Raw genomic sequence first — 27,655 nt, forward strand, 5'->3', positions numbered from 1 at the left:
TATATTAATAGGACAGTAAAAGGAGAAATTTCTATATTAAAAATACTGAGAAAGAAAAGGGAGTATCCCCAATTCTCTTTGGGTGGAGACTGAACAGATACTGAAAAGGTACATGTTGACTTACTGGGGTCACTGACAAAAGGCTAAAACTCCCAAGCAAGAATGCACCCCTCACCACCACCCTGCCACTCTCCAAACAAAACCACCCCAAACACAAACCCTAAAGAACTGGAAGAGTTAAATGTGTAATATGGGGATGAGCTGTTTATTTGAGAGGAAGAAAAAGGGATAGCCACTTTACAGGTTTCTGCCTAATCCACAGAACTCAGAACAGCTCAATAAACCTGTTGTTCTGACCACTCCAATGCACCAACAGACTCTGCAACCTCTTTTTCCCCTCCAGGGGCTTGGCTGCCTTGATGGAGGCCAACTCTGACAGGGCACAGCTGTAGCCTTGGATGAGACTTGTGTGAGAGAGCTGTTGGTGGCCTCCCTCCTTCCTTCAAGAGCTGTATTTAAGCTCAGGCCTTGCTCTGTCCTGAGCTGCTTCATAGATATATCTGTGCCTGATCCTCGCTCACAGATTTGAATACCTGGTTTGACATCATATTTGCCTCATCATTATGGACTTGTCTGGCAACAAGCAGACTTAGGTTGATCTAGTAACAATAACCAGAGCTCTTCTGCTCTACTTGCTCAGGTATCGTGCAGTTCTTTGGTGTGGAATTTAGGCACTCAGGGGTGGATCCTCAAACCCAGTCCCTTACTGACAATAAGCATTATCTGTGTTCAGTTTGAAACAAACCATGGAACATTAACTTCCCATTCCCCTAACAATTCCCAGCACTTTCTTGTCTCTCTCATACATGAATCAAGAGATTAAAACCAGTACCATGCCACAGAAAGAATCAGAAACTGAGAGCATCACCATCAAGTAAATCTTTCAATTGGCAGAACATTAAATAAAATAGAACATCTAAAAGAAGTCCCTGTCTCGTGTAGTTTAAAATTCTTTCATGATCTGAAAGTGTGTTTGACCAACTCAAGTTTAAGCTTTTAAACAGGACTATTTAATATCTCTAGGAAGGCAAACACACAGGTTAACACACAGGTGAACAAAATGTCTGCATCTTGCCTCAGCATCTGTTAGTGTTCAGTACTTAAGGGTTCTAAGAATGACATAATAAGGAGGAGAAATATTTTTCTGAGTGCCATAGGTGACTATAAAAGCCCTGAAGTATGAGATTCGTGCAAGGAAAAATGGCATAATCTACTGTCTTTCCTTTCAGAATTCCCTGAATATGCTGATGTATATAGACACCTAAAACCTTGTTCCACAGGTAAACAGAAAATCTGTTTTAATGACACAATTTTTGAAGTTCCATTTTTAAATAGTTTAGGTTCCTGGCTCACACTACCCTATCTGGAAGAACATTTCAGAACCTCACTCTTTGAAGGGTTAGGAAAACTTATTTTCCATTCCAAATTTAAGTGATATGTATTCTTTATCTTTAACAGCTTCTATCCCTCTTTAATATTTATCCCCTGAATTTAACTTTAAAGAGGAATCATATATCCTCTCAGACTTAATTTGCCTAGACTAAATCAAACTCCTTTGATCTCTCCACCTAAAGACAGATACTCCATTCTCTCATTTGTCCCAGGAGACTTTGAGGACTGCATCTGTTCTAAATTAAGTTTCTTTTTCTTGAGCACAGATGACCGGAACTGTACACAGTATTCCAAATGGAGATTTATTAGCATTTTATAAAATAATACAAAGAGCTTCCTCTCTCTACTAAAAATATACTTTCCAATATTCCCTAGAAGAGTATAAAGCTTTTTTACAACTGTATGATATGAACAAATACTGGTAACTGAGGGGGACCTTTTGATTCACCATATAATTCACATCTTTCTTTTTGCCCTCCCCGTTCCTCAAACCAATGCAAAACTAATACAGAATTAGAAGCTGTTTCTTACACCTTGTTACTTTACTCCAACTCTTCCTGAAGTGTGTCTCTCATATCTCCATTTGCTTTCATGTTCCTCTGAATGCTGCTTTTTATTAAAATTTGTGCTCTTTTGATGTTCACCCTTTTCTTCTTCTGTCCATATATGTTAGCTTCTCAAATGGACCATATAGTGTAAAAAGAGAAGGAGGTCTTCTGTCAGAATATGGAAAACATTTAATCCCTAAGAACTTTAAGAATAGTTGAATAGATTTGATGGCACCTGGTGTAATCAAGCAGGAACAAACTCCAAACCTAATAGGGAAGGCATCAAATAGCAGCTTTCAATTTTTATGTAAATATCTCATGGAGTGGATTGTATTGTGTTTCACTTCTCTCATCCAATATATATCTCATATATTTATATATATGAGAAATTCCATTCTTCACATAACTTTTATTCTGTACCAATCCATACCCTTCAGTAAGTTCTCACATACCACATTACAACACCCTTCAGCTGAACTCCACGATTATGAGCCAAGAGAGACCTCCTAGAAGTGTCTGAACTTCTTTCAGAGACCTCTCTGAAATAATCCTAATGTGCTGACCCCTGGTTTTTGCACCAAAGATCTTGACTACAATTTGCCAAGCCTTCAGAGTACCGTTTAATTTGCCTGTAGGTAAAACCTGAAATTGAAAAATTCTCATTTGATGAGAATATTTGCTTTAAATAACTTTGCAATTGTACCCATCAAAATAATCTCTATCCTTACATATTTTTAAAAGATGAACATACTTGTTCTTTTCAGATGAGACTGACAAATTGACAGTTTCAAAATGGCTTTTGTGTTTTATCTGCAAGCTTAAAATGTAAGTAATTCATGGTAATGCATGACTTTATGCCCATTTAAATTCCTGCTAGTTTCCTCAGAAATGTGAATATATTTCTGATATATATGTTCAGAAATTGAACAAGTTATAAAATACTGTGAAAAGAAGAACCAAGAACAGCATAGTAGCTGCTATAGAGAGCTATCCATGCTTCATCTCTTATTGATCCTTTCCCTTTTTATTTATTTGCTGGGCACATGGTTTCTTTTGCTAAATGAAGCAGCAGTGACTGAAGGCAATTCTGCTTAGATCTTCTCATTCACATTAAGTCATCTGAAGAAGTTCCATTCATTAGTATCTAATTTTGAAAATCCTTCTATGAAACAGAACGGCAAATCATCAACTTATATGAAAAGCTATTTTCCCCTGTTCTGATTCTATTCAGTTAAAATTTTTCTTCTCCATCTTTTCTGTACAGATGTCAATCTCTTGACATCCTCAGGACTGGATTTCTGGTGCTCTTTTCCCCACAACAGTTTTCACTTCTGTTATGAAACCAACTTTTCTTTAGTACAGAAATGTTACACTTGGTTACAAAAACAGATACATATTTCCTACCTGACTGTTTCAGGAAGAAATATATGACTGTGCTAATTTTGTTCTCAAATACTTTCACTACTGACTGCAAAAACCATCATTTGTAAGAGCTAGTTTTAGCTTTGTTTATTGAATATATAACTCTCTTTGAGAGAGTTTTTCAGTTTGTTAACACTTAAAAATATTGCTTCTGCTAGGCTTGTCTATTACATTATATATTATCATATACTGTTTTGTATTTATTTTTTTTGTTTTCAGAATGTAATTACAATCCTAGTCATCACAGAACCCAGGAGTGTTTTTACAGCATCTGAAATATAGAATATATTAAATCAAAGCAGTTTTACCTCTCTATAATGAAAAAAGACAATTAATTTCAGCTTTTTACATCTTGTAGTTGGGTTTCTGTTACTTCAGTGTAAACTCTTACATATTCCAGTGCCTTGTATTTTTTATCAAACTGTTATTAATTTCATTTATGCCCATCTCACTTATACACTGACTCCAAAATTTACATAAGAAATGCAGAAATCTTCCCTCAAGGCATCTTAGCTGGCACCCTGAGAGAAAGTCTCAGCATTATATAGCATTTTTAACAGAGATGAGGGCCTAGGGATGTTGCTCAAAGCTGTAGCTCATATCTTCTTCATTCATTTCCTTTATTGTGCTATTTGTAGCTCTCCTACCCTTTACTTTTGGCAGTAGAAATTTCTTATCATTTCCACTCTGATTACATTTTAATTCTCTGTATTACTTCTTTTAAATATCCCTTGTGATTTTTTTTTCCTCTATATTATTTTCCCACCACTTGACTAGTCAAAATTTTATTATTTTTCTTCTTAATTTTCTTTTTTTCCTCATCATTTGAGCTCATCTCTCTTTTGGGCTTAGTAACTTGACATTTTATATTATGGCATTGTCTCCTGATGTGTGTATTCAAATTAAGATACATCTGGAGATGAGATTGTATTACAGGAAATTTGTTTTTTCAAGAATTCTATCAGTTCCTCTCAAAATGTATTTTTTCCATTCCTCTCAATAATTTTAAATTTAATTTTTAATTTCTATTCCTAATTTCTATTTTTAATCCATGTCTGTGTCATTAGTCCTAACCCTAGTTTCTTGTTTACTAGTGTTAATCTTACTGAAACTCACCCCTACTGGGAATTTCAGTAACTTCATTTCTAAGATTTGATTTCAAGGCATGATTTTAGCAATACAGGCTTTTCTTTAGCCTTTGCTTCCTTAAGGAGTGTCTACCGACCCTACAGCCTCTGTGTGCTCTTCTGATTCATGAGCTCACAGTAACCCTATCTGGGGACAAATGCTTTTTAAGATAATGCTTTTATTCCAAAACCAAGAGAAATCATCTTAGGAATTGAAGGGCCCAGGAAGGGCTGAGAGGTACAGATAGTGCCATAACGGAGCACTTTGAGAATCCATTTCCCCCTGTGGCCTTCAGCAACCTCCAGCAGCAGTTGTTGAAAACAGAGATATAAACTGCAATCGATTTACATATCAACTCCCAGCAATAAAAAAACCCTCCGCTGTATTAAACAAAATCTTAAAATAGCATGCAATCTCACCTGCTGTAAAGAATTTTTCATGTATCAACGTAACATGGAGAATAATTTTACAATTTAAAGCATAAATGCCCAAAAAACCTAAGAATGTATTTTTAACTTAGCATAACTTCTTAACCCAAAAAGCATTAATTTTTATATTATCTATCAATTCATTTAGATGACCATTTTAGTTTTTTTTTCTTTTCCATAAATATGTCAGGAAATAGTTTACTTTGTTAGAGAAAAGAAAATCTGCTACTATTGTAACAGTGAGAAGAGGAAGAAATTTCATGGAGAAAATGTCCACATAAGAAAAATGAATAACTCCAGCCTTTAGGGGAAACTGGATTGCAAATGTAGGATTCAGCAAATTTCAATCCTATATGCTATGTACATAAAAGATTTTCCAATCTCAAACTCTTGTACTTTACAGTAGGAGATAAGAGGGAGTCATCTTCTTCCTATTCTTTATGAGGCTCATAAATCTAACAAATATAATATTGAACAAACCCTGGTATGGTTTTTTTTCCCAACACTGAATACCAAGCATACTGACAACATTACTCTGTTTTCAAAAAATACACCACCTGAAGACAACAGAAATAAGTTGCCAAAAGAGAGAAGACCCAAAGCTAAACTTAGTAGATTTGTCTACAATGAAATTGCATCACAATTCATAAAACAACCAAACAAAGATAGCAAATTCTTACTCAGTTTTTACTACCTCTTGACCCACATAAATATCCAATTTCAAATTAAACTTACCTTAAAGTCTAGGTAAAGACTGAAGAATCAGCCCAGAAAGTCTCAACTACAGAGATAATCTGTTTTAGTAAAAAATATACTAAAAAATATACTAAACTTTCTACAGCATTAAGTTATTTGGAAAAACACTGGGTGTGGTGCTGGTTTCAATTACACCAGGATAATTCAGAAAGAATTCACTGAAGTCAATGAAATCATTCCTATGAAAGATCAAAGTAAAATCATTAAATAGTAAAATTGTGGAGAGCAGGGCAATATATCAATATTAATACTTATTGGCTTTATAGTACGTTAAACATTATTCAACTTTCAATCCTTTAGATTTTAATTATGCACAGAGGATCTGCGGTAAACATCTCCCAAACTCCTCCATGATCATCTGCTCAACTACACAGTTGGAGTAACCTTTTTTTTCTGCATCTTCAGCTTGCAGCAGGAGACAAGCACATGCATTGCTTTCACTTCTTCCCAAGACATGCACAGAGCTGGTTGCCTGACAGAGAAAAAGAAACTACTATGAAATATCTCCATTCTAAATTTACAAAATAATTTAAAAGACAAACTGCAAAACTCCATTGAGAGTTGGAACACACAGAGCTGAATCAGAGTAGCCACACTGTTATAATAAGATACCTCCTTGTAGGAATTTCACTGTTCTACACTGAATAGCCTCTGCTTCTAACAGATTGCTTCTGAGTTTTTTCTCATTTATCACATAGCAGACTGTATTCTCACCACATAATTAAACTATGCCAATTCTGTTTAATGGGTGCAGACAGAGAAAGGTTAAACAACAAGCCTCTTACTCCATCTGCACGCAACATTCAGATCCTGCCCCACGTACAAGGAAACGCGTTCAAAAGGCTAACTCAGGGTCTAGGAGGTACTAAATGTAAATTCAGTTACAGGAAACAGCGCCAAGTGCTTCAAGGATTCCCTGAATGGCACATCAGCAGCTTTGCTTTGAAGAAACTCTTGAAAATACCAGTCGTTAACACCTTAACTCATTTTAGTACATTAATAATATAACATCCTATTGTGCGATACAAGTAGAGGTAAAACTTGGCATCATCTACCCCATCAATACACTATCAATAGTAGAAATTATTAAAATATATTACAAAGTATTTTAAAAATGGAAATAAAATAGGAATTTCAAGGTAATGGTGGATGCAGAGAAGGAAAGAAAATCATGTAGGGAAACTGAAAATTTTAGAGCCTGGAGCAACATTGCCTAAAATCAATTGAGATATTTTAATCAATTTTAAAAGTTTATTAACAGGTGCTTCTATTTATTAGGTAAATGACTATAAACCAACCAAAACCAGAGATTAGGCTACAACTATGTTAGAACACATAACAACATCAGGACAGTCTGGTCTTCTTGGAATATTTTACAATCCAAATTGCCAAGACAAATAAAATCGACAGGAGCTGGACCAAAGGCAGAAGAAATGGGAAAGAAGCACTGATACAAACACATTTATTAATTGAACATCACAAACATTAATCATACACTTTTCTTAATACTTCTTTGGTCAAGGTTTTGTTAGAAATGAATTCCTGCACGTGGAAAAATTCAAGAACAGAGAAACTGAAGGAAAAACAAAGTAGCTAAGGGGGGAAAAGGTTGAATGAAATATGTGATCAATACATAAGTAACTGCTGTTTTGTAAGCAGAACTACTACATATATCCCTGAACTCTGTATATTATATTCTTAAGGGATAGTTATAGTCTCAGCCTTAGGTATTTTTTAATTTATAGAAAGAAAAAGGCAAATGCTATTTGAAGCGACTCCTTGCTTATAAACCCTCTGTCCTTTTAGTCCCTATTTATTAGATACTTATGATAAGGGTTATACAAACACTTAGTGAAGTCAGACCAATGAATTATGCACTATTTCCAAATATTCACCCATCTTTCTTCAGTTTTGGTAACATTTTGAATGTTGATGTCAAAGCTGGGCTGTTCCCTTCATTAATTCCAAGGTCCATGTAGTTTCACACGTTCAACTGTTTTTATTCATCTGGACTTTCTTCATGATTTTTGCAACCAATTCATTTGCAAATAGGAGAACACATAATTTTATCCAGGTAAATGTAGAATACTTAGAATAAAATTTATATAAAACTTAAATTAAACATACATTTGAACAACCATTTGAGCCATAGCACCAGGGACTTATTCTAGATGTGCTTGTCTTGGACACTCAGCAAGACTATCAGTAACAATCAACTAAGGAAGCAAGACAGGTTTTTTTCCAAAGAATCTCTGTGAAGGTTGATGTTCTGTACATGGACAAGTCAGCCCTCCTGTCAATTTGTGGATAACTTTGCAATATAACAAAATACCACAGAAGAAAGGATTAGCAGAAAATCATTTCTCCTTTCTTCTGGAGCATGGGATTGGCTGAGAGCACCAGATCCTGAAAATTTTAGCTGATCAACTTTAGCCAGATTCTGTTCTTTAAAGAAATGACTTGAAAAAGACTTTGCCTCCCATGTTGAAAAAGTTTTATGATGAGAAATGTAAAGAAAGAAGGCAAGTGATTATTTTTAGCCTCTGCTAGTTACAGAATCTAGTAAATGTTAAGGTAGTAACTGACAAGACGAAAGTTCACCTGTCTCACTCACAATAATTCTTGAGGCATTCTGAGCACTTGCAATTACATCCTTTGTTATGGTTATGTTTATTCTCCTAGTTTCCTTTTCCCAATCTTTGGTAAGAAAGCTTCTGGGTTTCTATCAAGACAGGCCTTAAACAAAAATGGCTCGATTATGAGAAATGTTCTGCTCATTGCAAAAATAACTAAGAATAAAAACCTGACCACATGAAAATAACCTTAATAGAAGAATCCACCACCATTTTGTCAGCTGGGAATCTGAGCATAGGATGCTTTTACTCTATGACATTAAGTACATTTAGATTCAAATGCCATAGACTTAAAAGATTTTGATAAAATAAGAGATATCAGAAACAAATAAATATATTTATCCTGAGTTTTTATTTTACAAATTTCCATAGTTCTGTGAGAAAAACTGAAACAGAGGTCTTTAGCTTATGAAAAAAGATTACTAAAAACCCATGGTGAAAACCATAGCTGTCAGACTAAGTCTTTGTGTAACTCCTGGTGAGGAACTGCAGAAAATAAATGAGCACTCAAGCTTATGCAAAAACAACCAAACATTGGTCATTGTAAGATTACAAGATGAATTTTAAACTTGTATTTAATTCCTTCCCACCTAAGGAAAGAAAAAAACCCCCAAGAAACCACAGGACATCTTAACTCTAAAGCTGAATAGTCCCTAGAAACTTATAATTACTTAAAAAAGACAAAAGCTCAAGCAAATAAAAACTAAAAAAGATATGCCAGCACACTCCTCCTCAGCTTATTCTTCCCTAGCATTACAGCAAATGAATGACAGTTTGAATTTTATACAGGAACATGACCTTTAACTTGAATATGCCTGGTTTACTCTTCTGATGGTTTCTGACAAATACAAGCAAACAAGGTGCACACCTGGAGCATTTGCTGAGAGATGTTCACCCACAGCACCCGTTGCTATTGAGAGCAATATCTGTGCTTGTATGGTGCTTAATATTAAAAGACTTTGGTTTTGCACTGCCATCAGAATAAAAGACCACATAAAATTACAGTAATAAATAATGAAATAAAGCATGTAAATAATATTTTCGTGGAAGCTATATTTAGGTAAAGAAATATTTAATAATATTAAATAATAAATTAATAATAAATAATTAATAAATAATACATTAAAACTAAACTACACTCAAATTCTCTGCTGCTGTTAAAATGAAAATGTGTTACTCCATCGAAATAGCATTAACTTTAGGACCTCAGAAACCACTTTTAACAACCGATGGCATTTCAAGTTCACATAGTTATCTAAATATTATTGAGACATTCTGAATTCCAAGTCCGAAGTGTACCCGTAGCACTCAATGCTGCTCTTCATTTATAGAGAAACAGTGTCACTTGGTGGCAAACAAGGGTAAATGCAAATGTATGCAGGAGCTTGTGCTAAATGTGTTTTATATGGAAAGTAATCTCTATACTAAAAGCTTTCAATAATTTGAACATACCATTACATCATTCTTATTGCACTGGAGGGCCTAGTAATTTTTCATTTATAAAATGAAGTAAAATGTTAAGTGGTGGTATCTACATTACCTTTGGCTCATCTCCCCCTGTTGCTGCTTAAGAACATAAACACATGCAATTGTAAATTAAGAATCTATGATATACTATGACAGATTAGAGATAATTTTCATTTTTACTGTACCCAATTGAAGATAATTATTTTGGTCATGATACTCAGGAATTAGAGGAACTAGTTTTAGGTTTTGTGTGCCAACTGTTTATACACAGTATTTGAGTACCTACTTCCAACTGGCAGACAACCTGTAATGAATAACGATTAGTTTTAATCTAAGAAACTGTAATTATACGCACATAGATATAAAAGCTTTCGTAAGACTGCCACCCATCCTATAAAGCTTTATAGTCACAGACTGGAATCTCTCAAAGAATTGAGCATCAAGATGTTTGCTTTTTGACCCTTAATTTTAATCTACTTTTTGAAGCACCTATTGAGATCTCACACTGTAGCTCCTCAACATACCATTGTAACTGTTCATGTTTCATTTGATTTATTTAGTTGTGATTTTAAATTGAGACTTTTCCTTTGGAAGAAGCAATCTTCAATCTTCACGTAGGTGGGTTTTTTTTTAAGATGTTAACTAGAAAGCAACATGTTATATAAATACACATACATATATATATATGTATCTGAAAAGTAGCACTATAGCTAGATAAAATTTAGATTGTGAGTCCAAGGAAAGGACTGCCTTATTATTCTTAATATGGCACTTACTAAGTGGGACTTTCCAGGCTAGTGGGGTACAAGTTAGTTAATTTTCTCTAGCATGTAATTTTGCTATCAGTTACAGCATATAATTACCACAGAGTTGGAATAATTTCTGGGTGAACATCTGGATTCCTTCACCACACTGTGCAATGCAGTCAGACTTACCAACATTTGAACTCTGAAAAATTGCTGTGTCTTGGTGATTCTCAGTAATGTTACTAACTGCCTCTTACCTCAGCCTGAAATAAAAAGTTTTAAATCTTAACAGGCACACTTTAAAATGTACTTTAAATTCCAAGCAAACACAATAAATTTTAAAATTTATCTGCATAAATCATGTACTTTAAAGTGAGGGTCGTATTCAAACCTAATACTGAGAATAGTTAATTTACTTATCAATGGCAGAATGACTTTTGTTTATATTTCAAATAAAAATATTCCTGAAGAATGGCAATGAACAGTAACATACTTCACAGTTACAATGGGGTTCAGTGTCTCCAACACCATGAAGCGTCATCTAACTGGCCCTGAAGAAGTTAGGCAATAGTCACAGCAAATTATGTAAAACAAGAATTCATCTCGAATTATATAACTTGACGGAGGATAATTGGGATTTAGTGCAACTAAGAAGCAGTCATCTGAGACTGGACTCCAAATTCATCTATACCTATAAATCAGATTGTTCCAAAACAAACCACTGTGTTATGGCATTCCATCATAGATGTGGTGCCATTCACATTTGTTGAAAACCAATTTTTCACCCATCGTGCCAATCTATTAACTCATTACAGTGTCATCCTCACAGAAGTCACACTTCCAGATGAAGCCTTGCCCCTCTCGGTACACACTTTAAACACCAAATGGACAACCTTGAAAAACCTGTTTATAAATTTCCAGTACCTTTCAGAGAAGTCTTTCATTAAATACTTGAATTTCTATAATTTGTTTTGCTCATATTTAGGAATTTATATTTGAAAATCCAAGCATTTTAAGAGAATAATTAAGTGGCAAAGAACATCTCTCCATAGGCAGGGAATGCTAACGTTAAAGCCAGATTTGCATTGTCAGCTCTGTTCCTTTATATACACTGCACGTGGGAAAGAGGCTCAAACACCAATCAGCTGCTCAAGGTTATTTGGTGCAGTCCCACGAGGCAGTTTGTGTTCAGATTGCCTTGGGAGAAGACTTTCTAACTGTCCTGAACTGGAACCAGTAGTAGCAAGTGGCAGACAGGAGCCAACCAGACTTGAGCCTTGAGGAACAGAAGCAGGCAAAAATTCCAGATGCTATTTTGCCTTCTTCCATAAAGTGGCAGTGTTGGAAATCTACAGAGCAACATTTTTCTTTTCCTTTCTTTTGTGAAGAGATCAGACAGGACAATGTTTTAAAGTACCTTTTACCCTCTGGCACTTAGAATAAATCCCAGTGGTCGGATGGATTCTTCCAACAATAACAAAATCTTACATGCATACTTACTATTTCATCATACACAGAAGCACTAGTCTGAGGTAAACCACAGATATCACCAAAATGTTCTAGTACACAAAATAAAGCATGTCTCATTTAGAGAGAGATTAGTGTTTTATATCAAGAACTCCATTGCAGCATCAATAAAAGATTTTGACGTCACTACAGCATTACATTCTTGTGAAAGAAATACTTAATAGTTATTTGTAACACTCTTGTTGGGAAAAACAGACTTCAGTTTGGGTCTTTGATGTCTTCAAAACAAAACCATTTATTCTTATGTACATTTGGAATTATGAATGATATGTACACTTGAAGAAGAGAATTTTTTACTTACAACTATTCTATATATTAAATGATTCATTTTTAAAATGCCAAATGAATACCCCCCCCCCAATTTAAAGCGACCTTGAAAATGGGAAGTTATTTACATTTTCATGACATAATTAAGCACATAAATGCTGCAACCTGTTCAGTATTATAGCATTATATACCTTGAATTTTTTTTCTGTTTTTTCTGTTCAGTATACAGTCCAGGTAGAGATCTAATGCATTTACAACTATAATAGCATCATACTTAATACCTACATTTGTATTTTCAAAAACAAACCAAACGAACAGAAAATGGAACAAAGACAGAAACCAACTATTTTCTAGTTTCAAGTTAGAATTTAGATTGTTTGAACTTGACAATTTGCTCTCCACCTGTGTGTGCTGTGCTTCCTCTTTATATAATATAGGCAGCAGTTTAGGAAGGCAAGCAAGCAATGTAGAAGCCAGCAATCAGCTTTCTTTATTTCAATAAAATGATAAGCTGATCAGAATTTCGTTCTAATACCTTCAAGAAACAGGTCAGATTAAGGGAACATGCAGATACAGTGTGATAAACTGTAAGGATACTAGGAGGAGTTGGTCGGAAAGATTTTTCTAAATCTTTCTATATTTCTAAATTAGCTCCTTGTACAGAGACTAACAAACTTTCATTATCTTCAACTTGACTTTGAAGAAAGCAACTGTTACACCTTAATCACATATTTATTATCTAGAGGCTTCCATCAGTCTTTTAAATCTTATTAACAGTTCAAAAGATTGAAGGTCTCAATTATTAAAGAACTACTGATAACATTGAGCATGAGTGTAAAGAACCTTCCAAGCCAGAGATACTTTTAAACCATAACCATAATCAGAAACCTGGAAGAAAACCAAAACATATAAGGTAACTGTCAACAGCACCCTTCAAGCATCTCAGGATGAAATGACACTGGGAAGACCCACTGGGCTAGGTAGTGCAGCAATGATTTCTGTGATAGAAGGTTTCCTGCACAGGCAGCCCTGAAGCTTCCACCTTGCTTCAGCCTGGCACCTGAGGGGGATACTGCATGGGAAAATCAGACCTTTTTTTCAACTAAGTGATTTTTGTGAGTTTTGGGGTTTTTTTTCAATGCCCATGATTTTTAAATTTGAGACCAGCACAGTTTGTCAAAACATTTACATGGAAAAGAAGTCAACTGGTATGTTCAATTATTTCAAGACAGCTTCTCAAAGGAAATCTCAGTGCCCCTCTAGAAGCAGCCACAGTGCAAACTTAGAATTTGGAGATTTCTTCAGATATTCTTTGGCCATCAACAAAGATGCAAGGACACACAGGTATTCCACACATGGATAGCCTGCATTAAGCAAGTGGGTTTGGTCCTGTGAGCCCCACAAGAAGTTTTATGCTGTGGACTTTTCAAGATAGTAATTGATCCAGCTTAGAAAACGTAACTTCCAACTACACAGAAAAACTGCTAGACGTGGTAAGCAATGGGAAATTCCTCTCTTTTACAAAAGTACTTTCCCCATGGAGATTTAACAATAGAAGCTACAGTTTACTGCTGCAAATAAATTACTTTTTAACTCATTAGGACTATAAAATTGAAGCTGAAAAGGTGTATCAGCTGTGGAACTAAAGAACAGAAGTTAGTATCCTATTTGCACATTGTACAATTGTCTAATAGTTGCTAATACAGACAGTAATATGTAGAACCAAAGTGGGTGTATTTGTGACGTGGTAATGTTTTTAATGAGCAAAATAACTACTCAACCATTTTAAAATATGGTTCATAACATGGACAAACCCTCCAGCAGCTGAAATCTTATGTTCACAGTGTATGCTATTTCTGACAATATAAACCAGAAATTTATTTCTGTATGTACTACTAAGTTTGTTCTAGTAGAAAATTTAGGACATGACTTCAAACATTATGTGGATCCCAAATACAAGTTTTAATGTGGCAATTTCCCACGTTTAAGTCACAAATAATCATGAATACATAAAATTCCTATTTCACTTAATATTACTGGCATAATTTCAACATTTTCATTGACTGTTCCTTCAGGAGAAAAAATGTTTGAAGTTGGAAGACTGAAATTTTAATGCAGCATTGATACAGAAGAAAGAAAGTGGACACAATTTGAAGGCAGACAAGGCTGACTCCATATGTTCAGATTCTTCTGAGAGATTTAATTCCTTGTACTTTTCAAGATCTTCATCACAGCTGTTGTTTCTACATGGATGTACTTCAACTTTTACCACTGTAATTTGATTTTCAATGTTAAGTGGATACTTAAAGCCATCTAACAAAGTCTCTCCTACATTTACAGTGCACAAATTATTGTCTTGACTAGATGCCAACCCTACTCCAACAAAATTATTCATTGCTGCAATTTCCAGATTAAAGTTTTCAGAACAGGACTATTTTGAATACATATTTCAGTTACGAGTCCACTGTTTATTACTGATCTTATATGAAGCAATATCTGATTCTCTTAAAGTCTTTGGCAGACTATCAAGTGCTTCATATTTGTTCTTTTTATCGAAGACAAATCTCCTATTTCAGTATTTTGAATAGTTTTTCTGTCTGAAAGTGAATGAAATATTCTTAACTAAACAACACACATATATATATAATACTGAAGATTACCCTAATTAACATGTAACTGAGAAACTTTAAAACAGAATGCTGGGAGAATTCTTTTGGGTTCTGAATCTAACTTTCAGAACATACAGGCCACCATACCAATTAAAAAAAAAGCTGCTTTTACCGTAAGAATGCATTCTTTGTAACTTTTAAACACATTAACAGCATTCAGACTTGAATCAGAATTTCGCTATTTGGCTTTAGTAGTCAAAAAAACCCTCTATCATGTAGTACACTTAGCTGTAATAACACTGTTTTAAATTTGTGTCAGTATCATAGAATATCCTGAGTTGGAAAGGATCCACAGGGATCACCAAGTCCAGTTCCTGGCCCTGCACAGGACAGCCCCAAGAATCACACCATGTGCCTGAGAGTGTTGTCCAAGCTTCTTGAACTCTGTCAGGCTTGGTGCTGTGACCACTTCCCTGGGGACACAGGGCATTAAGACCAAACCTTATCTGTACTCTCAATGTCACTATTGCCAGTTGCCAACAACACAAGCCAAAGCACCTCTACCCAGAGTAACACAAGGTCGCCACCAAAAAGACAGGCCAATATCCACCTGCGCTTTCATTATTACTATTTTTGGATTTAGGTTAAGGCAATACTGGGAGGGTCAAGGTCCCCATGGGCCCTGAACTAGGCCAGGATATGACAGCTCTTCAAAGATTCAGATCTCTCTGCCCATATGCATCAACCACCACTGGCCTAGGACCTGTGCAGTGAGGGATAGGGAGGGTTTGGATGCCCTCCCGCTCCCCCACCCCTCTGTCCAGAGCAGATGGGGAGGTGACAGGCCCTACCTGGGGCATCCCAGGCGCTTCAGAGGGCACATCCTTGGTTCTACCCAGGCAATTCACCTTCCCCCAGGTGGGCAGTGACAGCTGTGCACCAGAATGTTAACGGAGCGGGGTCCGCGCTGGAACGCCGTGTCCAGGCAGGGGCAATGGCAGAGTGCAGGCATGGCCTAAGAACCAGGGTGTGTTTGGGGGGATTTTTTTTGTTGCTGTTCCTTCTGTGTTTATTTAAATTCCCTTGGAAATTATCCCACATTGCAAGGAGTCAAAGATTAACCAGGACCCTGGTACCGAGTCAGAGGTTAATGTCCTAATCCATGTAGAAGTGCTACGCAACACTGGTGAGGCCACACTTGGAGCACTGTGTCCAGCTCTGCACTTCTCAGAATGAGAGGCACGGACAGGCTGCTCAGGGTCCAACGCAGGGCCAGGAAAATGAATAAGGAACAGGAGCATCTCTCCTATAGGCAGAGGGTGAAAGAGGTGGGACTGTGCAGCCCTGAGATAAGAAGTGGGTGCAAAGAATATGGAGCCGGGGTCTTTTCCACAGTGTTCAGTGACAGGACAAAACATTGAAACTCAGGAGTTTCCCTCTGAACATCCGGTAACACTTTCTCACTGTCAGCGTGAATAAACACTGGCTTCACTGGCCTGTGGAGTCTCCATCCTTGGAGTTACTCAAAAAGTCATATGAATGTGGCCCTGGGCAACCAGCTGATTGCACCAGATAACCTCCAGAGGTGCCTTCCAACCTCAACCATTCTGTGAAAAAGTTGGCTTCAAGTTGCTGCCCTTAAAGAGTCCTTTCTACAAATCACTGTGTAAATCTTGGAATTGTTACCCCGATGCCATGAAGATTTCAGTGTTAGAAAACACACTAAACCCACTGGGCCACTACCTATGGCCACTTAAGAGATATTTTTCTTGAAAGCAGAAATTGAACCGGGACTTTACATTTTATGCATTAAATGTTTTCACTTTTAGGAAATATTATGTGTTTAAAAAAACCAACATAGCAGCTAAAGACACCCAAAACAATTTCAAGCTACCTCTCATCCATAAGGTGCTGCACAATTAATTCAAGAAGAAACCAGAATCAATTTTTTTGTTACAATCTTCAAGCCCACGGGCCCCAGGTCTGCAGCCAATGAAGTCAGAGAAAAACAAAACAAAAGAAAAAATATCCCTACTCTTCCTTCTCCCCTCTCTAAGGTTTCACCTAACAGTTGAAGCTTTTTTTATTCTAATGCTTTCATCTTATACTTGCCACCCTGAAAAACAGGCAAAGGGAAGACGGGGAAAAAAATAAAAATCAGTATCTTCTGCGCCTAGAAAGTTTCCATGGTGTTTCTGTTCAGATTGAACATACTCATTTACAACTTCAGTATCCAGTCTTGGTGAGAGATGTTTTAAATACAGTCAGGAACTAAAAGTATTGAAGAGAAATTGAAATCACCGTGTTCTTTCGTATTGCAAAGGATGCAATGTCCAGCAAAGCAGCAAGCTAAATGGCTGTGAAAATGGGGTATCACACAAAACAATTTGGTGGGGTTTGTGTGTGTGTGTTGGCTTGTTTGTTTGTAGATTTTTTAAATTAAAGAGCATTTTAAAGATCAGCATGTGAACCTTCAAAGGGTAATAAAAAAAATCCCTATCAACTATCTCAAAGCAGCCCCCCAGTTATAATGAAATTCCAAGGGAGTTTTCAGTTACAGGGAATCTATAGATTAGACAAATAACGTTTTAACAATGATAACTTTCTGTGCCTGAACTAGTTGTCCACTGCCTTACCATTCCTATTCCATGGATTAGTCACTGTAAAAATCAAACTGGAGCTATCCACTGGCTTGCAGACAGACTTTCACAGAAACATTCCAGCAGTTATCCCGATCTCGTGAAAAGAAGCTCATCTAAAGTAAGACCTACATTGTTTCTTCTTTCTACTGAACCCAAAAAAGAGAATTCTTCATTAACACACTCCCTATTAACTAGCAAGACATGTTTAAATCATTGCTCAAACCAATTCAATAGTCTGTTACTACTGTTCCTAACTGGATTTAACAGCAATGATTTTGTCAGTCCAGAAACTGCAGCAAGGGAGCTGGGAAAAAGATACAGAAGACGTTAAACATTGCAGTAAACACAAAGTAGTGGTAATTGTGAAATTTTATTTCATTTTTTGAAGTCACAGAAGAAAGTAGAAAATAGAGACGAAGTGTTGGATGTAAATAACCAACAATAGACGTAGAGTAACTAAACAAGATTAAAAAAACCCTCTAGCTTAAATTAATATATTTTACATGAGAAAACAATTGGTAGAAAGGCTGAATTAGAACCATGTTTTTCCAGGTCACGCACACACTTCTTCCCTAGTTCTTCAAAAGACTCAAGCCTTTAATGAATATTCAGTTGGGAACAGAATTAATCCTGAAGAATGGTACCCTCCAAATGGATTTAATGCTTTCCTAATTTCTGCTATGAAATAGCTGAGATAAATTTGAAAAATACACATTCTAGCTATTTCACAAATTCCTAATGCAATTTAATCAACAGAAAAATTTATTATCATCCAACCTCACTTTCACCACCAACTCAACCTCAACTTTGAGCTCTTAAATCACTAATTGAGAATCAATGATTCAAGGTTTTAGTAACAAATTAGTAGTTTTACTGGAATATGAACATTTTCCTTTACAATAAAGTACACTGTACTAGAAAATTCATTCAAATCTAAGCAATTTCAGTTACATTCCTATGGCTTTGAGCAAAAAAAAACCCAAGCAGTTTTACTGTATTTACACAATATTGAACATCATGATTTAAATTATTTATTAATAACCTACATTCACTGTGGATTTCTAAGATTTACATCCAAAAAGCATATTTTATTTACATGCTGTTGACATTTCAAAGAAAAAAAAATGAAATATTATCTGTTTAGGAATTATGATCTATTCCAAAATTTAAAAAGATACATTTAACAACACAAAACGTTTTAAACAGTTACAATAAACAGCTTTCTGTGCCAATTATAGTTACTCTCCAAGAATGTAAAATTGCATTGATAACTGCACTAACTACAATTAGACTAGAAACACTTAAAACCTGAGAGTCAAATCTAAACCTTTCTTTTTAAAAGAAAATCCTAAAAGCTATCATGCCCTAATGGTAATTTAAGCACAGATTGGTCAATTAAAAAAAACAGAAACAAAACACAACACAAACCCCCCAAACCCCCAGTGCATTATTTCTGCAGCTCCAAAACCAGATCACTGTAAAATTGTTGCAGTAGTTTGATAAATGCCAGGCCTGCCCTCCACAGTAAGGCTTATTTCTAAGTGTCCTTTCCCACATACTGTACCCTAACCAAATAATGAATGTCTTTGATCAATTCCTGTGTGGATTCCTACATTTTTGTAAGCATGCAGTTGCTTAGGTATGCATCTTGGATCTTTGAGGGTTCCCACCACATATTTTATTAGCTAGATCAGAGTAAAAATAAACGTGAGGAGGCACAGAAAGTTAGAAATACTGGCCAGAAAATATTCAGAGACTAATGAGAAGTTTTATATCCACTCCAAGGGCCTTTTAAACTCAGCACAGCTCTGGAGCACCATTCACTGTACTACTAACCACCATGTATCTTACATAAAATAATAAAAATAAAAAAATTGTGGTGTTAACAAGTACACTCTACTACACTGCAGGGATGTAAAAAGTTACCACACCTATAAAGCCTGTGGAAGAGAAGCATCATGCACAAAGTTACTCCATTTGGCAGCAGCCATTTTATTTCTGCACTTGGAAACATCATTGCTTCTTTTTGAGTGAAATAGCTTTCCCCTCTCCCCTTGTATCCTTTAGAAACTACGTGACCAAGGGCATCTCCCAGGAAGGGTTTAAGAACTGCCATGATTCTCCCATTCTGGAGTTTTTTCCATGGCTTTAATAGTTTGCCCTTCTCATGCAGATGGTTGGCAATGTAGTAGTTAGTGGTCCTTCCAGGCTGAAAGGAGGCAAATTGCAATTGCCTATACAGACAACCTTGCTTTGTAGACTATCCAACACAGTACATTTAATTAAACTGACAATTCCTGGGACACAGAAACTCTTATTTCAAGTGACCATCAATACCATTCACCAACACAAACACGTGAGTATCTGTAAATCTGAAACAAAGTTAGTCCTGCACTTCATAGGGACTGATCTTTATATTTAAGATGGGAGCATTTAATTAGACTTTTAAACCAAACTGCACCATATGGCAACATATTCAAGTCTCCTTATGCCACATCATCCTAACTTGTAATTTGAAAACCAGATCTGCATTACTACTACTTCATTTTCTTCACCACTAAAACAGTGTAAAATCAACTCCCAGCATACGCTTTTTTCCTAGGTTAAGGATCTTTGTTTTTCTAAGGCACTTGCATGAACAAGCACACAGGTCCATTTATTTACACAGAAATAAGGTCAGTGTCGCAAACATGCCTGTAAGCAATCAAAAAATGTGATATCTGTTACTGAGGTGACACATTTTACTACCCAATGATTGGGTTGTTTTGTTTGCTTAGGTTTTTTTCAAAAAACATAAAATTTATACAACTTAGTGTGTTAAGGTGGGTTGCAGTAGGGATTTTTTTTGGTATGTTTTCCAAAATTTACCTCTTAAAAAAAAAACCAAAAAAGGCAAACAGCCACAAGTTTTGTCACTCATTTACATAAAGCAGCAGATACACTGAAGAACATTCTGCTATTAATACATAGCAAATCTAACTTTTTCTAGTATTTAAGTCGGTGTGTTTTATCCCTTTGATTCTGGAAAGAAGTAAACTAATTTTAGAACAAAAAAGAGCAAGTGTATACAAATTAAGAGAAAACTGTAGAAGTTAGAATATACATGACTTCATGCATTAATACTACGCTTCATCCCTATAAACATACAAGATTTCAAAAGTCATCCTTTATGGAAATAAACTCTTCCAAACTACTGAAAAAAAAAAAAAAAAAGAAAAATTTAATACACTGCTAAAGTCTTAATAGATGTTTAAGAAGGTGTTGACCGGTTTCTTCGCCACCTACTGTTTGACAGACCTTGCTCTAGTTCACTGTGCAGAAGAGTTCTCATCCCAACAAGAGGACATTGCTTGGCACCAAGGAAGTGTTTCACTTTGTACAGTTTTTACCGAGGTTAAATAAACCCATGATGTCAACCATTGCTTTTTGGATGTTTTTTCCAAAACGATGAGAATCCTTAAAAACAAACAAACAAACAAACCCCAAAATCAAATACTTCTACTGTCAATCAACAGTAATTTTTCAGGCAAAAGAAGAAACCTTTTAACATTTTGTAATTTTGGAGCTCATGGAATTTGGGCATGTATTTTACCATACAATACAATACAAATTTATTACTTTCCTACAGACAGAACTGAGATAATATCCTTTTGAAATCAGATGCATGTGTAGGTTTCTGTTACTTTAAAATCACTGGGTTTTGATATTGCTTTTTATACAAGATTTTGCAAAAGCTAATTTTCAGAAAACAAAGGAATGTTCAGAGGAATGTTCAGAATGTGTATGACTAATGAAGAAGAAATACAAAAAAAAAATTCAGAAAAACGTTTCTGAGTTTCTATCAAAATCATGAATCATCTGCTACTGAAAAAGTACATAAAGTATTGAAAATAAAAATAACAGTGTTCTAAGTGTAAACAAACTAGGAACTTGTTCTGTTTATTCTAAGTGCTAGATGAATGATAGAAGAAATTAAGATTACAAATATAAATTCTCAGCTACATTTCAAGACCTACTACAAAGATCCTACTAATATCAGGGCCACACACATAAAATGCTTCCTTTTCTGTATGGACCTTTGACTTGACTAATAAGTAAAAAGAATACAGAGAAATTTAAAGCACAAGCCAACAGGTATCTGAAGAACAATTTCAACTATGAGAAAAACAAAGTTGTATTTCCTAATCTTTAATAATTAACCAGAGGCACCATGATCTCTCAGATAAATTTAGGTCAAAAGAGGAAAACTAGTTCAGCTATGTAACCCTGAACAAACTCAACATGTTCATTAAAGTCATAAAAATATAAAGGGGAAAGATGAATTGAATCTGACTCAGGGCAGGCTTCCACAATAGCAGGATACTAAATAGATGACATCTACTATATTCTAATAACAGGTGTTATTCTAATAAATTTTGATGAATTATGTTTCTCAAGCACAGATTACAACTTATGGGCCAGCTTCTTTCAGTATTATTTAAACCACAAAGATTTAAATAGGGAGCATACATTTTACTCTGTCTCTACAACTGCAGCCAGAGACAAATCAAAGCAAAACTGTAATAACAAAAACCAAGACATGCCCATCTTACTGTTTAGGGGACACATAAACAGTAAGTCATTTTACATGAGTTCCAGGGAACTACAAATGTGTAAACACATGTTTTCTTTATGCTTGAAAGTATAAGTGAAAGAGAATATGGTATTCTTGGTTCATGATTTATAGAAGTGGAGACAAAAACCCCCAGAAAAACAGCATATGTTGAGAAAGAAAAAACACATAACAGTATGCTGCAAATTCTACCACAATTTTTTAGACAATGAATAGAACAGTTTTATAAGCAGACATCGGAACAGATTTATTAAACCATAGGAAAGGACTGACTCTTACCGTCTCAGAACAAGATATTTTGCTGGAGACATGGAAATGAATGGAATTTTCATCCAAGATAATGTAAGAAACACCATAACCATCATCAGCCACCTATGGGAAGAAAGAAGAGAAAAACAAGTTCTAAACTTCTTCTTTTTCCTTCCATTCCCGAATCAACTTACACATAATTAAAGAGTTCTTACTGTGTAGTTTTTAAAATCAGTTGCAATTTCTCATCAAGTAAAACTCAAGATTCCATATTTAATGGATAATTTTTGAAGACTGATTTCCACTTGAGGAACAGTTCTAGTCTTATCTGAAGTGCATGAAATTAATATTTTCTGAATATTTGTCTGTAATATTTCCCTGTTTTGGTATTTTGAAATAAAATACTTGTTGTTCAAGGAGTTTCTCTTATCAAGGTCTGGTCCTAAGCAGTTGCACAGCTTCAGTGCTTAAGCAGAAAGGAATAAAATAGTTCAGTTGTATACCTAAACATGGGATATGTTTACCTAAACATTCTGCCAATGTAAATAAATATGATATATAAATATGGAGTATAAAAGCCTTGTATTATGAAAACCTGCCCAAAGGCAAAGTCATCTGACTCTACAGCAAACATATGATTCTGAACACCTGTATCATGAGCAGAGGTCTTGTCCAATTTCAACATTAGTAGCATTAACTGTCCCAAGTTTCAGTCTGATGTTATATTCAAAGTACGCCTAGTGAACACAAATTATCCTGCTGTCACCCTTCTTTGTCTCTTTCCTAACTCAAAGGATCACAACCTTCCAGTTCTTTGTTGCCACTGCTGCCAAGCAGCCTGACTGCCTTCTCATCATTACTACTACAGGAATAAGTTCTACAGAATGCTTAAAAAAACCCCTAAACTCAAGAAGTTTATGCACTGAATCTCTGTGCTACCTCAGCAAACAAAAGCACAGTTCTTCTAAGAACACAAGAAGGGATTCAGGGAAATATAAGCAGGGTTATTTGGAAATGTAGACAACAGAAGGAAGGAAATTAAAGGAATAAAGAAATAGTAAGAAGGGATCAGTTAATGTACCTTTAGCAAAAACAAAAGGAAAAAAAGTGCTAGAAATTCCTGCAGCCAAACCCTTATTCTATTGCCAGATCACATCTGGGGATTCTGAATACTGACTTTATAATCTGCTGGAATAAGCCAGTTTCTCAAGAATAAGCAGTATTGCAATAGCTAGGCTTCCTTGATACTGCAATTCAAACTCATTCCAACTTCATAAACTACTGAAACCTGTATCAGAAACAAGATTAAATAAGTAATAATAATTTAAAAACTGCCCACATCTTCCAGCTTGACAAATTGCCCAAAATACACTCTATCACCCTAATTTCTGTGTGACAAAGAGCAGTCTGGTGATCCCTCTTATTGTTCTTTCAATATAAATGGTTTTTGAAAACAGTCTTAAAGCCCCATAAAGTCTGCTTAATAGATCTTGTTAACATCAATGTGATCATCAATGGCCGAGTTCAAATCCCCATAAAATATGACAGCAAGTAAGCAGCTGGTAATATCTCTAACAATACACTAGTTTCTTGAAAGTCTACAGAAGTTGTAGAACACAGTTGCACGCTTGACTTGGCCGCTATTCCCACTTAGGAGGGAAAGCGGAACGATGTGAGCAGCTTAATCTAAAGGAAGGGATGGACACATTTACTAATCCATCAGGAAATATAAAGAACAAGTCAAGAATAAGTACTTTTATCAATCCCAACCTTAAAATCTATTTTAAAAAATAAGGCATTTGTCACTGTAATGTGCTCACAGTGATGGACAGTCTGATGTACAGAAGCTCTGGGCACAGGTAATATGACAAAACCCCCATTTTTATCAGATCTCTCTGCCATGGAGCCCCATACCACATTTTGTAACTACATATTTCCTTAAGAACAATCCATTTTTGTAGCGGGATACCATAAAAAGGTGACACAAATTTTTCCAAGCACATCCAGATCACGGTAAAGCATTAAACACGTGCATTTAAAAGCGTAAAGCTGCACCCTGATGTGCAATATTAGGGTATTACAGATCTGAAATTTTTAAACTGGCATATTGAAACTAAAAACTTTTTCAATGGGTACTTGTATTTAGCAAACATACCGGTCCAAACCCTCCACCAGAGGATAACATCTCAGGGTTCTTCTTTAGATCAATGTGTTGCTGTGGTGTCTGACTCGTTGACAGCCTCCAAGGTTCTGACAAAACCTTCATTAGATATGAAAGAGACACAAACAAGTATAACACACTGTTTAAAGATATGCAACCTTCTCAAAAACTAGTTAAGATAAAGCACTCAATAAAGCAATATTAAGGATAACTCCAGTTCCCATTTCAACAGAATGAACAATTAAGAAGGTTAAAAGAAACAGGCAAACTTGTCCTGATATTAACATATGAGGTAGTGATGCCAATTCTTTAAAGAGACTAAAATAAAATTTGAATAGAAATGCTACTTCAAACAAGATTATCTGGTCGATAGCCTGGTAAATAATGCATAACAGGTCTTGTTTTAACAAGATCATTACTAGCCATATTCAATTCCCAGTAACAAACTACATCAAGTTAGAAGCTTGTAAAATATCTAACAATACAGATGTATCTTGAAAGTCTGTGCAATATGTAGAAAGTTGTTTTATTCTTGACTTAGCCACCAGTCACATTTAGGAGAGCAAACAGGCAAATGTGAGTAGAGCAAACAGGTAAAGACGAGTAGACTAATTTTGAGGCAAGCTGGAAGTCATTCATTATTAATCAGAAAAAATGAATATGTGCAATGTAATTATTTTTATAAAACCCAATCTTAAAATCTAGTTTAAGTAATAAATTTGTCACAGAAATAAACTGTGACATTAATGCCATGTACAGCTCCTTTAGCTTATAATAACTTAAAGTGAATTTGTCACAGTTCCAAAAGAATGTTCATGAGACAAAACACACAGCCTCTGTTGTGTTGCCTTGAAAATATGTAAAAACCACATGCAAACAATATTTTTTTAAATACTATATCTTTCTAGCAATTCTTAATAACATGTATTATCAGAGAATCACAGAACATGCTGAGGTGGAACAGACCCACAAGGACCATCGAGTCCAACTCCTGGCCCTGCACAGGACATCCCCAAGAGTCACACCATGTGCCTAAAAGTGTTGTTCAAATGCTTCTTGAACTCTGTCAGGCTTGGTGCTGTGACCACTTCCCTGGGGAGCCTGTTCCAGTGCTCAACCAAGGTCTGGGTGAAGAACCTATTCCTAATAACCAACCTAAACCTCCCCTGACACAACTTCAGGCCATTCCCTTGGGTTCTGTCACTGGTCACCACAGAGATCAGTACCTGGCCCTCCTTTTCCCCTCATGAGGAGGTTGTAGACTGCAGTGAGGTGTCCCCTGAGTCTCTCCTTCTCCAGGACGAACAAACTAAGCCGCTCATACAGCTTCCCCTCAAGGCCCTTCACCATCTTTGGTGCCCTCCTTTGGACGCTCTCTTAATAGCTTTTTTATATTGTGGTGCCCAAAACTGCACACAATATTCAAGGTGATTATACTACAAAGCTCACTGAAATATAATAAATGTATACATAAAACAAAATGAAACTTACAATCTCTCAGCAGATGTGAAAAAATGCTACCTACAATGCTATCTTTTTTCTTAGAACAAACAGAGCTCTACAAGTACGTAAAGCAGATACAGCAAAACACTAATTAAACAAAGGATTTTTTACTGTAATGAATATTTATCAATAAAAGTCACTTACTTCCTTAAGGAAAGGAGAATCCACCGCAAGGTACTTGGACACGACATAAAGGCAAAACAGATGGCGGTCAATGCCAGCACCAGTCATGGCAAGACGATATAAGAGTTGATGTTTGGCAGCAGCAAGCCGAAAGAATTTCAGCTTATTTTCATTCTAACAATGAAAAAAAGGTTAAGAAAAATCAGTTAAGTGAACTGGGTTGAGCAACTACTTACTTCCTGTGAATGATTCTTGCTTCCCTCTCAGAAAGTAAAGTTTAACTGGTATGAAATTACTTGTTCTACAAATCTGTTAGAGTTTTACAAGTCACAAAATTTTCACAAGTAATCACAGTTTCCTGAAGTTCAGGAACTGTAACTAATGGTTAAGTTCTGCCATTCTCTTTTGGTATGGCCTAGAATTTCTGCTGTATTGACAGAAAATGTGGACAATTACCTTATGCTGCACTTCCTTCCTAAAAAAACAAAAGCATCACTACAAGCGTATAAAAACTATTTGAGGACTTACACAGTTGACCAGTGGTAACTCATGCGCTTATGAATTACCACAGAATCATGGAATGACTGGGTTTGAAGGGACCTTAAAGATCATATCATTCCAACCCCACTTCACTAGACCAGGTTGCTCAGAGCCCCATCCAGTCTGGGCTTGAACACTTCCAGGGATGGGGCATCCACAACCTCGCTGGGCAGTCTGTTCTGTTGTCTCACTACCTCACAGTAAATAATTTATTCCTAATATCCAATCTAAACCTACTCTCCCAATTGTATAAGGCAACAACACCATAGACTTACACTTTCAGTTGGGTCTTCCATGGCTTGAACAAATTTACATGACTCAACAGTACACGAACGAACAGTTTCAGTCCTGCCTTCTCTGAATAAGCGTGTCATAGAGGCTTCATATGTTAAAGAAAATTTTCCCATGTCCTTGAAAAAGGGAAAAATAAGAACTTAAAGGTTTAAGAATAAAAGCCCCCCTTTCTTAATCAATAGTCCAAGCTAACCACACAGGATATGAATCATTCCACAAATTAAACTCAAGTTTTTAGTAGCCTATCATTAGCCCTCTGATCTGAATATAATAAAGGCAAAAATAAGATTAGCAGCATGATCTGATAAATGCTAATAGAACAATCAAACTAGCAAGGACTACTATTTGCATTTTATATTCAATATTTTTCAGTTTATAACAGAAGTTGAATGTTGCTATACTGGCCTTTCCTGAAAGCACGTTACAGAAAAGGTGAACTAGCAGAAGAAAACACAGGTAGGCGTTTTTGTTAATCCTGTTAGGGATTGTCCTATAACATTGTTTAGATTATAAACACAGCTACTAGAAGTTTCATATCTTCTTTCAAG

At 35.7% G+C, this 27,655-nt stretch overlaps 2 protein-coding genes across 6 annotated transcripts in view; both read right to left on the bottom strand.

Annotated features, from left to right (window-relative positions):
* Positions 1-6,011: 6,011 nt before the first annotated feature.
* On the bottom strand, positions 6,012-11,121 carry LOC113993988 (tesmin-like). The gene is given in 9 exon segments (XM_039383925.1): positions 6,012-6,164; positions 6,167-6,206; positions 7,738-7,812; positions 8,342-8,407; positions 8,409-8,523; positions 10,020-10,090; positions 10,092-10,138; positions 10,838-10,843; positions 11,074-11,121. Coding segments are annotated over 9 exon segments (621 nt in total).
* Positions 11,122-17,976: 6,855 nt separating this feature from the next.
* Positions 17,977-27,655, bottom strand: part of CPT1A (carnitine palmitoyltransferase 1A) — a 38,727-nt gene continuing 29,048 nt past the window's right edge. For 4 of the 5 annotated variants that reach the window (XM_027732618.2, XM_039383911.1, XM_027732620.2 and 1 more), the window contains exons 16-20: positions 27,089-27,223; positions 26,295-26,447; positions 24,642-24,746; positions 22,517-22,609; positions 20,766-21,081 (exon numbers count right to left, since the gene is read on the bottom strand). In XM_027732618.2, the coding sequence (XP_027588419.1) occupies positions 20,995-21,081; positions 22,517-22,609; positions 24,642-24,746; positions 26,295-26,447; positions 27,089-27,223 (573 nt within the window). In that variant the 3' untranslated portion in view covers positions 20,766-20,994. Of the gene's footprint in view, positions 21,082-22,516; positions 22,610-24,641; positions 24,747-26,294; positions 26,448-27,088; positions 27,224-27,655 lie in introns of all 5 variants that reach the window. The other variant, XM_027732622.2, reaches the window with a different exon arrangement.

Source organism: Pipra filicauda, unplaced genomic scaffold (assembly GCF_003945595.2).
Source record: "Pipra filicauda isolate LSUMZ 115617 unplaced genomic scaffold, ASM394559v2 scaffold32_size4067784_pilon, whole genome shotgun sequence".
Classification (NCBI taxonomy): Eukaryota; Metazoa; Chordata; class Aves; order Passeriformes; family Pipridae; genus Pipra; species Pipra filicauda.